The sequence below is a fragment of the Harpia harpyja genome, chromosome 11, assembly GCF_026419915.1.
Source record: "Harpia harpyja isolate bHarHar1 chromosome 11, bHarHar1 primary haplotype, whole genome shotgun sequence".
Lineage (NCBI taxonomy): Eukaryota > Metazoa > Chordata > Aves > Accipitriformes > Accipitridae > Harpia > Harpia harpyja.
This window is the reverse complement of record NC_068950.1, coordinates 32402199-32419119: the sequence shown is the minus strand read 5'-3', so window position 1 is coordinate 32419119 and position 16921 is coordinate 32402199. Positions and strand designations below refer to the sequence as shown.

The following is a 16921-nucleotide window of genomic DNA, read 5'->3' as shown; positions in this document are numbered from 1 at the left end:
CAGGCCTTTTATGCCACATTGCTTGTCAGAGAATCAGAGGACAGATCAGACATACTCTTGGTACCATGCACAATTACCATTTCATTACCTTCGTACTTATATTCTGAAGTACTTTCTTAGACAGAGATAACAGAAATTCCACATAATGAAATAAAAGAAATTGATAAAACATTGATACAGAATGAAGGACATACAGGGGATAAAGTAGTTAAACATTTTAGATGTATTTCTGGCAGATATAAACTTACTTTTAAAAGCTTAATGTTACTTTGTATAGTGTTTATCATGTATTTCTTGTCAGATCTTCCTTTACTACAATTTACATCACTTATTTGTCCCATCTTTGGTAAGTATGGAAAAGATCAGGTTAGAAGGAGTGTTTTATAAGAAGTGTTTAAATCCTGCAAGTTAGTCTTTCCTTCCTTAATTTACAAGAGTAGTTCTGTCATACAGACAGAATAAAAATCAGAAACCTAGGACAGATTAATGCATCCTTCATGACTCTGGAGTTTATTTATAATCATTTCATCACCAAAATGATGCAATACCTGCTTTTGTGCCAGAGTTCTGTCATCAGCTTGAGGTAACTTTTACAAATTGCCGGTTTCTTATCTGTTCGCGCTAAGCCTCCACAGTCAAGAAAAAAGTGCGTCAAAGGTGGGCTGATTAAAAAGAAAAAAATAGGATTTGTTTCAGGTTGTTAAAATACAAGAGGAAAGCCACATTTCATACAAAACTATTTGGGGAAAAAAAAAAAAAAAGACTAATACTATTATGTAATTGAACAATTAAATCTCCTACATCCTTAAATGCTGCAACCAAACATTTCCTAGTAGGACAACTTCAGCAGTACAGCAACACTGCTCCTCAAACGTACTCTGACATTTGTTAAAGCACCAGAATTGTCTAATGGGATTCAAATTCAAGGCAATTCTTCCTAGCCATCACAGAAGTACACATGTACCACTACAGCAACCATCACCATAAGCTTAGTCCATAAATAGCATCTTAAATCTTTTCTCTAGAATCCAATAGTGCCACATGATGTTTGTAGGTAAATAATTTATACTTAAATGATTACTATCTGCTTGCTTCATGCAGTGTTGCCAACTCACATACTCTCTCACTTCTCTCCCTTCAACCCCCTTTCTGAAGTCACAGTCCCTCATACAGATTGGACCTAGTTTTATCCAAGAAAGGAGATATCCCAGCATACTTTTAAAATTTGGCATTTCTCAACAGAATAATTTCCTCATGATTAGATGCCTTGTCCACTTCTTTACCTTCTAGAGAGATTTGCCTCAGTTCTCTTCTCCCTCAGGAAAGGATCTCAGTGAGGTCTACTTAGTCCTGTATCATGTCTTGGATTGCAGCCAAAAGCAGGTGCATACAGTAAGCATATATGACATATGCTCAAGTACTGTCCCCTCCTAAACCATTTCTAGTGCAAGAAACTTTAGACTTGGATAGTTTTTTTATCTCTTCAGCTTTTGTAGCTTTCTCCTTCGTGAACTTGTCTGGTATCCCCACAGGATGACAACATTTTGTATTCTAGCCATTCCTAGGATGATTTAGCATAGAATGTTCCAGATGCATTGTTTGTAAGGACTGAACTTGGACCTTTTGATCTTAGCGTGTCTCTTCTTTAATTAGGGTTTATTCTTATGCATTTCCTTTGATTTCTTCTGTAGCAGAAAAAAAACCAACCCACAAATTTAATAGCTTTTATCAGATTTTCCTCTAATTTCTAGAGCTACATATATTTTTATTTAGGACAGTGAGGAATTAGAACGAAACAGGGAAAAAGCTGAGTAGCCCATATACCATAACACTTTTTTTCCCCCCTATCAGTGACACAATTGTTTGTAATACATAAGACTGAGATTTAGCAAGTACACGTCTTCTTCCATGGTAGTGCAGCACTTCAAAATCCTTAAGTCCATCTTCAGAAAATGCACGTATAAGCAAATATAAAATTACATTTACAATCATTTTCCTTACCAGTTGGAAAGAGCTTGTAAAGCTGCATTCATATAACAAGTGTTTCCAATATTTTTTAATCCTGTTAGACCTGAAAAACAGAATGAATATTCAGCAAGTCTGCTAATCCAAAACAAGACACATTAAGGAAAATACTTCCTAAAAAATATGTACTAATTAAAATACTCATGTAACAGTTCTGATGCCAATTATAATGCAGAGTTGTAACTAAATGAAACATAGGACTCCTAAAGGAATACTAATCTAACTAGAAGTAATAATTAAGTATTTTGATTTTGGCTGACTAGAACACTTCAGACAAGTAGATTGTATTGCATCTTACTAACTTTTGACGTTTTATGGCAGCTGCAGATTGTAATTTAAAATACATTTATCAATTTTTTTTTACTTTAACTTAACGATTTACCTGTTCAGTTAAATTGTTGCTATGCTGTGTTTGTAACCATTAATCATATTACCAAAAGCTTCTCAAGGAAGATTTCTTCTGTCTCAAGTTCATGCTAGCAGTCAGATTATGCTAAACATTCAAAACCTACTCCACATGTGATTATCTCAGAATCAGAATTATAATTACCTACGATCAGTCTTTTTTCTATGCCAATTATACACCCTTATTTTTATACACAGACTGCTCAGTTTAGACTTCCCCACAGAATTTATTTTCAAGCCCAGATTGTTTACTTTCTTTACTAATGTCCATACAGTTTTTCTACTACATAGTGGAAAAGTTACAATTAACATATATTCTTTCAGTGATTATGCAGTCATGAAAAATCCTCTTCCAATATTTGAGAGGCTGTTCAAAAAATTCATAATTACCACATGAGCTCAATTTAAAAAAATTCATCTGAAACACCTGCTATTCATAGCTACGGAAGTGTTAAATTAATAAAGTAAGTAATTACAAAACAAAATTGCTTTTGTAGGAGAAAACAGTAACATTTATAAGAAAAGAATCAGTAAGACTGGAAAACTTTAAATATTCAGCAATCAACACCATTGGCTCTATGCAATCCTTGAAGTATAGGAACTACCCCAATTATTTCAGTCTGTGGCAGAAAAATAAAACTTACTAAGAAAATGCTTTTACAGCTAAAAAACAGTTTGGTTATTTCAGTTGAATTTTTTAATACACAGAACTTCATTTTCAAGTTTTAAAAGGTTTTCCTATCTGTCTGAATGGAAATATAGTCCTGCTTCCCACACCCAAGCCTGCATTCTGCCCTTCCAATTTCTGCTACAAAAAGGACAGTCATTCTTACTGAAATTGGAAAATAAGAACAGTCATAGGATTTTTTTTTTTTTTAATTTTTTTTTTAACAGCAGAAGATCTATCAGGAAGATACTCTCACTGCAGTTTTCCAGCCTGCAGTGTTGCAAGTAAAGTTTTTGAATAGACTTCTTTTCTTGCAAAGATATATTCTAATATTTGCTTCATCAAAAGCATTTCAAAAGAAATTTTAAGAATAAAGTTAAAATGGAGCTAAAGAAGTTTTTTCCTTTAAATTTAAGAAATGTATTAACACAGTCACATCAACTTCACTGGGAACTTTAATGCAATTCTACTTGTCTATTACTTCTATACAAGTTACATTCCCAAAAATATTAGTAGGACAAGAAGATACACAAATACACACATTGGTAGGACAAACTAGCTGGGCAGATGGCAAATTAGTGGGCTGGTGACATATCCAGAAAGACCATGCCAGATAACAGAAGGGGCAAAGTCGGGATTTCTGGCCAATGCCAGCAGACTTAGGAGAGGGAAAGCTGGTAGTAGATGAGTAAAGGAGAAATGAGGTCTATAAATTAGAATAACTCTTTTATAATCACTAATGGAAAACAAACTGCTGTGACATATGCATTGGCATCTCAAAACCAATAGCTTAACAATCTGCTGGTCAGATTTTTCTGAGAAAATGGTAGTTAGAAATACTTTCTTTACTAACAAATACACGTATCCTTTTCTAAATGATCAATACCAATTTAAGACTTGTAAAAAAATAATAATTATTATATTCTCTTATGAAATGAGAAATTGAGGCTTCACTGTTTGGGGTTTCATCCACTCTCATTTTCATCTTTACAACAGCTTAATATTAGGGTGAGGTAACCCTTTATAGCAGGAAGTTTGGCAGTGCACAAAATCCATTACTGAAAAGGAGAAAACAAAAAAACCAAAAACCCATACTGGGATACTACAGGCTCAGAGAAGTTACCCAAAATGCAGGATAAGCATTCAAATCAGGAACCTTTCAGGACAGGAGAAAACATTAGAACAGATTTTAGAAAAAACTACTTTTACCAGAGTGGCTAGAACACTAGTTACTTTAAACATTACTCCAACATGCTTTCTTATTTTTGTTGCTGCTTGCACGGGTGCACTACATTTATCACTGCAGTCTCTGCTCTGAAGGTAAGTAAAGATTGCTGCAATAAAGGTGAAACTAAAAATAAAGGTCTTAGTTGGAGCAGAATAGGAAACAGTTCCACTTAGAAGAGAACTAGTACATAGCTGGAGAACAGACTTGGAGACATACACATGTCATAAAGGGCAATAAAGCACTAGATTTTGCTTTTATTACCTCTAGTCTTTAACTCATCTTCTTCCACTTCTATGTCTAAGTCATCAAATACAGCTGCCAGCGGAATCTTCAGTGTGGGATTACTAGGTATTTTAAAATCCTTGTAAGGAGAATAATAAAAAAGTATATTTACTTGTATTTATCAATTTTCCTCTTAATTAGGCTTACATATAATTTCACCAACAAATCTAGAAACTGAAAATTATGTGAATGCATTTTGAAATCTCACCGCACAAAGTGAGAATAGGATTCCACAGCTACCCTGATAAAGTTTACTAAGAAAAACCTCACATTTTTGTCTTCAGATTAGCAGTGACAACATTGCATGATTTTATGACAACAGCTGAAGAATCAAAACAAAGCAAGTTATAGTATTTCTTTCCCTTGGATAACCAGTAAGCCAGCACTGAAAAGCTAACACAGTAGCCATCACATAAAATTTAGTGTATATATTTTTGATATGCCACCAGATGGCTCACTACATTTAACAAATTAAACTGTTGTAAGCAAAATATACAAACAGAAAAACAAAGTGTTAGGCAGGCAGACATTTATTGCATGACAAGCTCTTTTTGTGAGCGCAAGAGCACATAAATAAAAATTCTAAACAAAATGTTTGACAGACTTTGTAAGTTCTACTGATTTTTCTGTATATTATACCCGTTTTCTTGTAAGATTAAAACAGGTCAAGTATAACAGAAGTTCAGAAGTCTGAACCCAGCTTTATATCAAGTCACCAGAATTTCTAGATGACAAAAATTAAAAAAAAAAAAAAAAAAATTCCAATGGTACTATTCCAATTGAGCTGCTGGTGTTTTATGAGAAAATGATCAGATTATGTTCCTATTAAATGCTAAACTTTGAAGTGAAAATATTAAAGGATATTTCCTCTCTACATACATTGAAAAACTGCCCATCTTTCTGTCCAACCTGTGCATCATGGTATCTCTTCCATAGCTCTACACCTCAAGCAAAACAATTTTAGAAATACCGTACTTGTACTTGTGTCAGTTTTAACCAAGTTACCTGTCATTTTTATGTAAGTACATTAAATATGCAATAAAGAAATAACAACTTTTTTTCAGATACAGGCATTATACCAAACAATTATACTTAAGAAATTGCAGCATAATGTTCTCCATTACAAGACAACACTTATCTAGAAAAGATATTATCAGAGTGAACAGTACTGATGCCAGCAAAGACTAATGTAACCAGAATATAACAAAACAAATCTAAACAAACCTTGTTGAAATTGCAGAAGAACAAGAAAATAGCATATTTCAACATTCTCTGTATAACGTCTGCTTTGCTTATTTTTTTCCTCTAACTTGTGTCCAATACTAGCTAATGCTTTATTCATTATCTTACTCTTCAGCTACTACGTTAATTGTTAACAAATGTAGAGTTAGGAACAGCTAAGCACTTTTATAAAGGCTTGTTTTGAATGCTATAATCATATAAACCACTAAAATCTTAAGCCTGGTTTTACTTGACTAATATGAATTTCCCAGATACTGGCCATATTTTTCTCCTTGGCATATTTATACTCCTTGGCAATCCTAACTGCCATAAAACACTAATAGCATTCCCCTGATTTCTAGTTTGATATGTATTTTTCCACATTAATCTAACACAATATATTTGTCATTCTACCCCAAAATTAAACATATGCATACAATATACACAGGTTACTACTGCCTTCTTAGTGAATTCTTGCACAGTAGTTAAATTTTTACCTGTTTAGGAGTGTTTGTGTGTATACCACTCTACTGGAAAAATTTTCACCCACACATATACATACACAAAAATCAAGATCTTTTCAGTCATTTATCAAAACTGAAAACTAGACATGTTTAAACCTCAGAGACTAAGTTATAGGAATCCCTTTAAGTGTCTTGTATTACTAGCTAAATGAGGATAACAATTAGCATATATTTCTCTAAAAGTACAAATTCATTTATACAAGCACAGTATCTCAGGCAAGTATCCATAAACACATACTAAGGCATTCTGCTGCTCCCTGAAAGTTAGCCAGCAATTACTGTAATGAGTTTTGTAAATAACATTTTCAAGAGCTGACAGAATGGGGAAGCACAGGTGAACTATTCTAATCTTGTAACCTTAAATTTAAGCCTGTGCTTTGTCCGTATCTTACAGCTTATTGTAGATTACAAACAATTAGACAATAAGATGAAAAAAGCATTCTTAGGAAGCATGCAGTACACAGAGACAGAACACAGAAGCTGGGTACTGTCTTTTTCAAGAAATTTTATAAAAATAGAGAGAAATTAATAGAAAGTTCAGCCACAAGAAAGGAGGAAAAGTCAGCCTCTCACTTGAGAGAAGACACAATGTTTACTACAAAGCTACAGCTGCCTTTGTTTCACTGGGTTAAAAAAATACCTGCACACTATTTTCTTGTGCTTGGTGAGACAGTCTTGGATTTGGTAGTGGAGAATGAGATCCTAATTTTCTATCCAGGAATACTTCCTTACTACAGGCATAACACCAAACACGGAGTGTAGTAAGGTTGACAGTTAGACAGTGTTTTGTCTCCTAGAACAGAACAAAAACCAAAACTGTGATTCAGAAATTTGGAATAATTAAATATTGCTACATGCAAGCTAGAACAGAAGTATTAAAATTTTAGATCTTTCAACAATGAAACAAATATGTTAGAATATTAAAAAATAGCAATTCAATTACTGAAATTTTAGCACAAACTATCCAACACTCATTTTTAGTACAAGTCACTCAAATTAGCAACAAGGTACAATCAGAATCTAAGCCACTGTCATATCTGACATGCCTTGGTGTAATTACAAAAGTAAGAAGAAAGCCTATTCTCAGAAGTGTTACAGTTCACAACAAACCAATTTTCCAGGAATGTCTGCTATTGGTCATAACAGCAGCTAACTCCTCTATAGTAAGGGCAGTGTTTATTTCTATTGGTTTGCTGTAGGAAATTCAAGCTATTTAACAATCAATCAGAAGAGTAAGGTAAGATTTTCAGTTCAGCTACAGTAAGAGGTGTTCATATCAAAACAAACATCCTAGACTCAGTTCTTTTGCTGACAGCTTCATACTGTGAATCAATATAAAAATTTGACAGATGGAGAATATTTTTACCGTTCTAATCTTCATCTTTCTTTTTTTAACCTCTTTGCTTACTGTATGATTGTGCACACAGTTGCTATCATCCTCCAAATATTTCCACCAATCCTTCCTGTGTTTCTTCCTTATTATGTCAGCACCAGCCAGGTTTATAGATGACAGATTTGCTAGAAATTAGGCAAATACTACAACTGCTGCAGGATGCCCAGGTTCCTCCTCCCCTCATTTAATAAGGCTTTGTACAAGAACAATGTTTTTAATATAAACTGTGGGCTACAATTTCATTAAGCAGCCCTCCCCCTACTAAAAAACATCAGATTACATAAATATCTCAGACAATTTTAATCATGAGAATGTGCTTGATTCTGCAGCTTCAGCTGCATAAATAATTACAAGTCTCCAGAGGAACAGCTTATGAATTTTCTTGAAGTGGACACAATGAACATGATTATTTGCAGTACAGGGACCCTTGCTGGTGGAAACTAGAGTAAGCAGAAATAAACTGATTCACATCAACCTTGTTTCTCTCATTTTAGTGAGTTTATTGAGATTTTTACTGAAAAAAAAAATTAAAATCCAGAAATTAAGTAACATGAAAATCAAGACAAGGATGTCATGGACAGCAAGCAACTATCCTTTCCTTTTCTCTTACTTGGCAAGTACATAACATTGCTAAAACATCATGTAAAGCAGGAATAAACTACCATAGAAAGCCAAGAGGTATAAAATTGTAGGCAAGAAATTCAGGGACCATCTGTTCCCCAATTGCACTACAATCTGCTCATTTATATATCTATTGTAAAGGCTTTAGAACTGTGATTCAGCTTAAATAGCTGGCAACAAAAAATTGTATTTATATAGATTTATATTAATGCACTATCGATTTGTATAAATATGCACTGCTCTCAAGGCCCTGCTTAAAAAAAAAAAAAAAAAATCAGGAGTGGTGGTAAAATGCAGTCATAAAGCATACTTCTTGTAAAACCCTGGTATATACTACTTGTTCATTTTAATATTCGCCAGGGGTTTTTTTAGTATTTTTAGGGACCAAAAATTGCTCAGTGTGGAACCTTAGATGTATTTTCTGACAGACAAACTGTAAATTGGTGGCAAGAATTTAATTTAATCAGAAAGTCAGCACTTCTGAAATGACATGTTAATAAAACTGCCATCCCTCTGTCCCCAGTACATTTGTTAAGAGAGAATGATATATCTCATTTGCTTCATTTTGGCAAGCGTTTCACTTGTACATGTGTGTGCACAGAACAGACAGTGAGTTTAAGACCCAAACAGATGCATTCAAGCTGTCCAACCTTGCCAGAACTTGGCATGCTGGGGAACATAGTGCACATACTCCACTGCTCCTACCAAGCTGGATCCAAAATCAGGACATAGCAGGAAAGGATATGCTCAGCTCAGTCTACACGTTCTTCATCTGTAGCCACTGGAACAGGGAGCATAATGCAGAAACAAAACACCTGTTTCTGATAATTTATACTTCCTATCTTACACCTGTTGAGCTCTCATCTTCATTAATCCAACTTCTCTCCTCTTATCCATCAGGCAGCCGCAATCCTAAAAAGTTAGACTGAAGTAGTGAAGTACTACATATAAACTGAAGTACTCAAGAAATCTTTTGTCCATGCATCTTGAAAATCATCAGTAATTTTCACCATGTTCTTTCAAGGAGCACAATAATGTAAGGATTACACAAATAATTATGCAGCTGCACAAAGACTGTATACTCACATACTCCTAAATTAGTAAGACCTGCTTCTATAGATGAAGAACAATCATAGCTAATCAAACTTCCAAACAGTTATACTAACACAGGTTATTGACTTCATTAACATGAGTAAAAAAAGTTCTCCAACTCTACTTCACTGCTTCAAGTAACTGTATTACTAGCAAACACACATACCTGGGAATGGGTGGTACTGTGATCAACATGGGATTCACCACAGCCAACATATGTACATCTGTTCTGTTGAACAAGATATGAAGAAGTATACAGAATTAAAAAGTGGTGTCAAACAGGTTTACAGAACAGGAATATACTGCCAGTTCCTTTAAAATTTACTCTAATTTCAAACTTTCAGAGTCCTACACAAACCAAGAGACATGCAAAGTTAAGTGTTAAAATAAATATCACCTAAAGCAAATAAGAACACTGCAAGATTTAACTCAACTCCTCTCACAGGTGGGCAGTGTTAGACATTAAATGTGTTTGGAATATAATTTTTTGGCCATTTTGATATATTTATTCAGATTAAGGTTGACAAGTATTTTTTACAATTCATTATTTGGTAGAGATTTTTACAGAAAACATGAATTTAGCCCAGTGTCTAAAATACTGAATTGCAACAGCCTCAGAACATGACACATTTATACAAAAATGCCTGTATGTCCCTATCTGCAGTGCCTACATTGAAAAGCATTACTTCACAATTAATTAGGTTTTTTCACTTTTAAATAAGAGTTTCCAGCACTATATGGTTAGAGTACTTACTACATTCTAGTTATAACATGCAAAATAATTGTGAAATTAATTGTGCTAATTGCAAAGCATATTTGGCTGAGCTGAGTGTGGAATCTTGCAGCTGCCAATCTTCAAGCGATTTTCATTAATTCCTCATGTGCGTGAGTCAAGACAATCACATAAGAGCATGTTATCTGTATAACTCTCTAACCATGTTAATTTATACAATCAAACAGCAGCTGAACACAGTCGATTTTCTGTATTAAATAATAACAGATATTTGTTAAGTTACAGATGGTTAACATGCTGGGATCTCACCATGCTTTTCTACTGAAAAAGGTGAAGGCAAGATGCCAATTCATCCAAGAGAAGATATATCGCAACATGACACTAAGTGTCCTACTGCAATTACAAAACTCTCCTATGGAAATGTTGGTATGAAATCGAGTTTTTCAATAACAGTTTAAGAGCTATAAGTGAAAAATAAAAAACATGTTTTAAGCTTCACAGCATTTCCCCACCTGCCAGGTTGATTCATCCCTGAACACCTCTTCCAACTCCCAAGAGGGTTTTTATATGTAATTAAACTTCAAGCCATCTAACAAAAAGACATTAAACACCGTTTCTTTCCCCCTTCATTTCTATCTCTTATTGATAGAAGGAACAAAATAATCTGATCTTTTAACTGTTACCATAATCTACTTAAAAGGTAACTAATGAAGTAGATTTTTAAAAATACTCATACATACACCTAAATGTTGGCATCTCAGCCTAGGTGTCTTCCTGACAGGACTCAGACAAAAGTTGCCAAGAAATGAAGTCAAGCCTATAGAGCAAAATTTCAATCTCTGGAAACAGCTGTGTGTCCAAAGAACTCACGAGACATTTTAAAAACTAAATTAGCTACATACTTTCCTCTCGGTATCATAGATTAAGCAGAAGCAACATTTTCAGAACCTTTTTTTTAAAAATACACTGAAAATTACGTTTTTTGTAGACAGCAAGAAGAGTAAGGCAAAAGCATATTTAAGAAATAACTATATCCAGGGTAAAGACTGTTCAAAATTCGTACAAAGTTTGAAGAATGTTTATACAAGCTTCTGCAAGTTTCAAAATAAATTTTTTTCTTTGTTCTGCTCAAGAATAAAAAAGTCAGAGTATGTATTTTTATGCTGTAAAAAGTCAGCATTTACTGCTAGATGTTATTACTACAAATGCTAAGAGAGGCTTTATAGAAGGTAACTTAACTCAGGAATAATATATTATTTTTCAGATCTACAGACCTGGGGAAAAGATTAAAAAAAAAATTTTAAGAGCTAAAAAAATACCATAACTGAAGAAGAAACCTTAATGTGCTATATCCAAAAAATCTCATTTAAAACACAGTATTCTTAAATTACAGGAAATACGTACCTGATAGAGGGTAAATAATTTTAAAAATAGAAAACTGCACAAGATGTTTTGCTTTTAAATAACTTAAAGAAACTAATTTAAAGAACTTCATTACAGTTGTTTATTAAAAAAACCACTACCAACTTTATCTACAGATTACTAGAAAAGGACCCTACTATGGAATAACAGAACAACTTACCTCTAAGCATGCCCAAAGGTTGGGTCCTCTGACTTTACAGTCCTGACAAGTGCCCTATTAAAGGTAAACACACAAAGCATTATTTCATTTACTTTCACCAGTAAACAACAACTTCAAGACAAAATGAGAAAAAAATACTATAAAGCTCAGTATCAGCTGTATAATTTTAAGATAAAAAAAGGATGTGTTGATAACCAGCCCAATTTTTCTTTGCTTCACATAAGATCAGCATATTTTTCTAGTAAAACATTAGATAGATCTCTGAGTTTTCATCTTAAACCAAAAATTGTTCTTCTAAATAGAGCATAAACATATATCATATTACATTATTATAAAATCCTCAAATTTGGTCTTTCCTATAAATTTAACTTAAAAAGAAATGAAAGTGATAGAACTTGTAATAACTGCTTATCCCTGTTTGCAGACAGTCAACACTACCCGCAAAGGTTTACAAACATAGATGCAACATTAGAGAAATGCTATACCCAGCATCAGCAGCAAATTAACTGTTAGAGTTTTAAGATAAAGAAATTTAGCACCACGGACAGAAAAAGTTTGGCTTTTCATCACCTCCCAGCTACTAAAATGGGTTACAAGATCTTTCTTTGTTCTATTTATTAATACTAGCTGGAAACCAAGATTTTAGGTAGGGGCAGTTTCTCAAACTGTGACTGCTCCATCAAAAAGTGAACTGTTCTCCAAGAAAAACTTAAGCATAAATGTCTTTGTTACAGTTTCTACTTGAAGTCAAGTCAATTATACTATATTACATTAACATTTCAAATAACTGCTACAATGGCAGTGTCTGAAAATAAAGTTCAGCTTGCTGTTATGCTAACTCTTTTAACTAATAATTCCATTAAAACATCACTTGCTTTGGAAAACACTGCTGGGAAAGTTACTCTTTAAGTGTTAAGTACTGAAAAATAGTTTTTCAGTTTTATCAAGCCTATAATTCTTCCCGTACTTCATTTAAACCTTACTATTCCAGTACAGAAGATTTTGCCCATGTTTAACACTTAAATGCATCTTATAACCAATAATACATGACAAGATATGTAGCTAAAATAAGTGACCAGAGTTAACTGTGATAGGAAGAAAGTAAGCTGCTACAACTCACATGAGATTTCTGTATCAATTCCTCTTTTGTTATCTCACCAACTGATTCCAAGTGTGGGCAGTTGCTTCCGGGCGACAACATTTCAGAAGCTGGGATTTTCAAGACCAGGGAATCACTTGTCAACAGAAGTAAGAATGAGTAAACCCAATTCCTTACAGTAGGCAGCAATATTAGATATCTAATATGCAACATAAACATAACTTTTAAAAGAATGTGCCTTTTTAAAGTAAGTTAGTATAAATAAATTTATTAACAGTAAGAGAATCCAATAGTCCAAATTAAACACAGCTGACTTCTAAAATGAAATCCTCTTGACTTTTAGGGCATAAACTAACAGAATCCTGAGTGGAGCAGAGCTGGTTTGAATTAATTATTTAACTTCCTGGCCTCTACCATGGCACCCCAACGACATAAAAATTACAGTTTTCAAGCCTACCCAGAACTGATGGTGGGTTTGACTGTATATTCTAGTAAGGCATCTTATGCAACACTGCTAAAGTGTGCTGAAGCTGTGAAGGCTAAAATGCAGGAACACATGACTTGTTTGTCAAAGGAGAAGGAAACTTTATCTTGGTTTTATTTATTTACAAAGACACATTCTACATTCAGGCATATTATATATCAAAAGCAAACTGAAACTTGTAACTTACATGTAGCACTGAACACTCAGTGAGCTTTCCTCTTCGAGTTCTCTCTGTCCATCCAAGGTCTCTGATGCAGACACAGAAACTTATCAGAAATAAAGAATGCTAAATACAATCAACTAAATACAATCAATGACAACTTTGTCATTATATATTTTGTTGGCTGCACAGAAAGCTATGATGTTTTACAGAAGGAAAATTAAAAAATGAACTCAGTAACATTCTTTTTATATAAACACTCAGACTCATGCAGATAAGAACCATCCAAGAACTTTGCTCCAGTTTTGTCACTTAAACAGTTACTATTGATGCCTCGATCTCTCTACAGCCCAAGAAATCTTAAGCTTTCTTTGCCCAATTATTATCTGTCCAACGTAGCACTCCTTTATCAAGACTTGCAACTAAACTCCCATCCTAACTCCGTAATGCACACTCCTTGATTTGTTTGCAGCCTTTAGCACTGTTATCAACATCTCTTTCCACTTTGCCTGTTGGCTTTGGCAGCTTTAGGTTTGTTCCTTCCGCTATATGACCAATCACTCCTTCGAATATTAAGTAACCTGGGGCTTTGATGGTGTGGGGGAAACAAACCTTGCCTAGTAGGCATGTCAGACACGCTTCCTAGTAAACTTTCAGTTTGTTATCTTTGACTTGGTCTTTACTTCCATTGCCTTGCAATAAGATCCCTTTGAACCACGAGTCATTTCAGTTCCCTTTGGTTATCTAAGGGGTTTTTTTTATATGTGTGTGTGTGTATGTGTATAAATAGACTGTATTATTCCTATAAACATTCCTATACAAATAATACTATTAAAGTATTATATTATTTGTATAGGAATAATAAAATACTTTGTATAATTTGTTATACATGTGCATGTATATACCTGCATATATATACTTAAGTATATTTTATGTATATATACAACAAGTATTTATATATAATTCACAAGGTATTTCTTATATATATATAACATGCATACATACTCAAGTATCTGGGTGTAACTTTCAGTCTTTTTGAATGTCACGTTAACAGCTGTTCAATAAAATATTTAAGAACTTATCTCACAAGACTGGAAATACTACAGTAAACTAATAATTTGGGATTTTTTTCAAGATGAGGTCTAAATTCTCTTCCTGGACCAATGGCATGACATTTAAAAAGCAGTATTCTCAAATATAAGATGCAGCTGGAGAAGTATTTCCTCAGTTCAGTGTCTATTTGTAATCTATATGCAGTATTGCTCAAAGACACTTCAAATATGAAAATGATATTTTTCAGGCCAAACCTCCTCAACTTCAGCCATGTTAGCAATTCTGCTTTGAACTGTAAAGTTCCTTTTCAGAACAGAAATGGAAACATGAATGTATGTTTCATCTTGCACATTTTGAAAGGTCTGTTAAAACATTAAAAGTGGACAAGTGAGTTTCAAATAAAGCCCTGACAACCTAGAAAAAATTCAGCGTGAATTAATGCTGATTTAACACAAATGCTTTAAAAAGACTGGTATAATGGATTAGTAAACCTTTAGGCTTAATTTTTTAACGGAAGAAGCTTTCTGAATGCATTATTCCAAGTAATACAAACCAATGAATGGAGACTTCATCTCATGCTACCAGATTTGTATTTAACAGCTACTTTTCACACCTGGAACCATGCAAATCCAGACCCACAGTCCTGAACAAACCCAAACCCAGGAGTTTTGCTCACACCAGATTCTGTTTCTTGGTGCAGTCTGCATCTCTCTTCTCAGATCAGAAAGACCAAAGCATGTTGAAACTCATGTCCCTATGGATGTGGTCCCTATTGCTGTCTATATGGAGAGCATTCCTTGTAGAAGTCTAGTTAATGTTATAGATTCTTTACATGTTATTATATGGGCAAAGCTAAATGGCCTTTCTTTCACCTTTTGTTAACAAAATTCTTACGCACCTCCTTCCATCCTGTAGCAACCGTGATAACTCACTGTACTGCCATAACCTTGGTAGCTTAATATATTTAGCTGCAGTAACACATTTTGTAAAATTTTATGTTTAAGTTCAGAACTGGAAAATTAATTTCAAAACCATGACTCATCCTTCAGCTCCCTAAACCCTAGCAAGCCCAGGACAGCCCCTCCCTCGCTCACTGCCCTTCCTCAATTTCACTACTTCCTACTCTATCTGAAAAGATTGCTTATCTTTCTCTACTGATGTATCTCATGATCACATCTGCTTTTTCACAAGCTTCTGCATTGCATTGACCTCATCCAGAAGTCGCTTCGTCACATTTTCAGTAATTACAAAAAAATAAAAATCTACTTTTGTACTTTCTCTTACATTCCATTTTATACCCCTGTTCTGAAGCTGGAGCGTATCTCCACTTCATACGCCCAATGATATGTGATAGTTTCTACTGGGAAAGTACCTAGATATCCCATATGAACAGCTCTACTGGGTCAGAAAGGGTCCGTTTAGCTCAGTATCCTGTTCCTACCACTGACCAAAAGAAGACATCCACAGAAGAATAAAAATTGTACAAGAATATATAGCTTCCCTGAACCCTTTACAGCTCTGATGCTTCCTGAATGAAAAGTTTATATATTAGAAAAACTGAGAAAGGCTCTGAAAAGGATCTATATCAGTAATTTCAGCCTTCCTCACGTTGCAGAACTCTAAAAAATTGTTACTGAGACAGGAATTCTTAGACAGCAATCGTGTGTCCAGTGGTAACAAGACTATTTCTGTCACCTTTCGTGGACCCTTCAGAAGTATTCCATGGTCTCACAGGAACCTTAGAAAAATCACAAGCTGAAAAGCACGGACCTACACATATGGGATACAAGAAGCATGTCTCTTTCACTATGAGGTTAAGAATGAAGTAAAACTTAACTGGGAATAGAACTCAAGTTTTAACACTAACTGTGCATGATCATACTCATGCAATAAGATTCTCATCAAATGCTTCCCACATATTTGGGAGAGAACTTTGTGGTCTATTGCTAGCTCTCTCCACTGTTTCCACTGAAAGGTTTGTTACAGCCCACCTATCTCAATGCATCATACTATATCATTCAACTAAGTGAACCATTTAATGGTCAAAAGAAGGACTTATTAACACATTTTTGCTTAGTGCATGCATAAAGGGTCACACTTCAAAGGAAAAAAAAAAAAGCCTGCAACACTTATCTTGAACTCGCTGTCTTTTTTTTTTTGTGTTCCTCTTTATTCTTTGCATTGACTAAGAAAAAAACATTTGCTCACGTGAGCTGTCAGAACCATAATTTAAAGCATCATGACCAGCAACCTATCTATTATTCAGCAGAATTCCATGGCATCACAGACTTGTGTGGTGCCTACCATGAAGACCTACCACACACACAGAAAAATCCCATCAAACACTAAGAG

At 34.2% G+C, this 16921-nt stretch overlaps 1 protein-coding gene across 11 annotated transcripts in view; it reads right to left on the bottom strand.

The window, feature by feature from the left end:
* USP33 (ubiquitin specific peptidase 33) overlaps positions 1 to 16921 on the bottom strand; it is a 43576-nt gene that overhangs the window by 24390 nt on the left and 2265 nt on the right. For 7 of the 11 annotated variants that reach the window (XR_008237075.1, XM_052800481.1, XM_052800482.1 and 4 more), the window contains exons 2-9: positions 13544 to 13604; positions 12894 to 13008; positions 11774 to 11827; positions 9625 to 9687; positions 6993 to 7145; positions 4587 to 4686; positions 2002 to 2071; positions 549 to 662 (exon numbers count right to left, since the gene is read on the bottom strand). Coding sequence is in view for 10 of the 11 variants with exons in the window: in XM_052800481.1 (XP_052656441.1) it covers positions 549 to 662; positions 2002 to 2071; positions 4587 to 4686; positions 6993 to 7145; positions 9625 to 9687; positions 11774 to 11827; positions 12894 to 12974 (635 nt within the window). In the remaining variant the exon portion in view is untranslated. Of the gene's footprint in view, positions 1 to 548; positions 663 to 2001; positions 2072 to 4586; positions 4687 to 6992; positions 7146 to 9071; positions 9148 to 9624; positions 9688 to 10500; positions 10522 to 11773; positions 11828 to 12893; positions 13009 to 13543; positions 13605 to 16921 lie in introns of those variants that run through there. The other 4 variants (XM_052800476.1, XM_052800479.1, XM_052800484.1 and 1 more) reach the window with 4 other exon arrangements.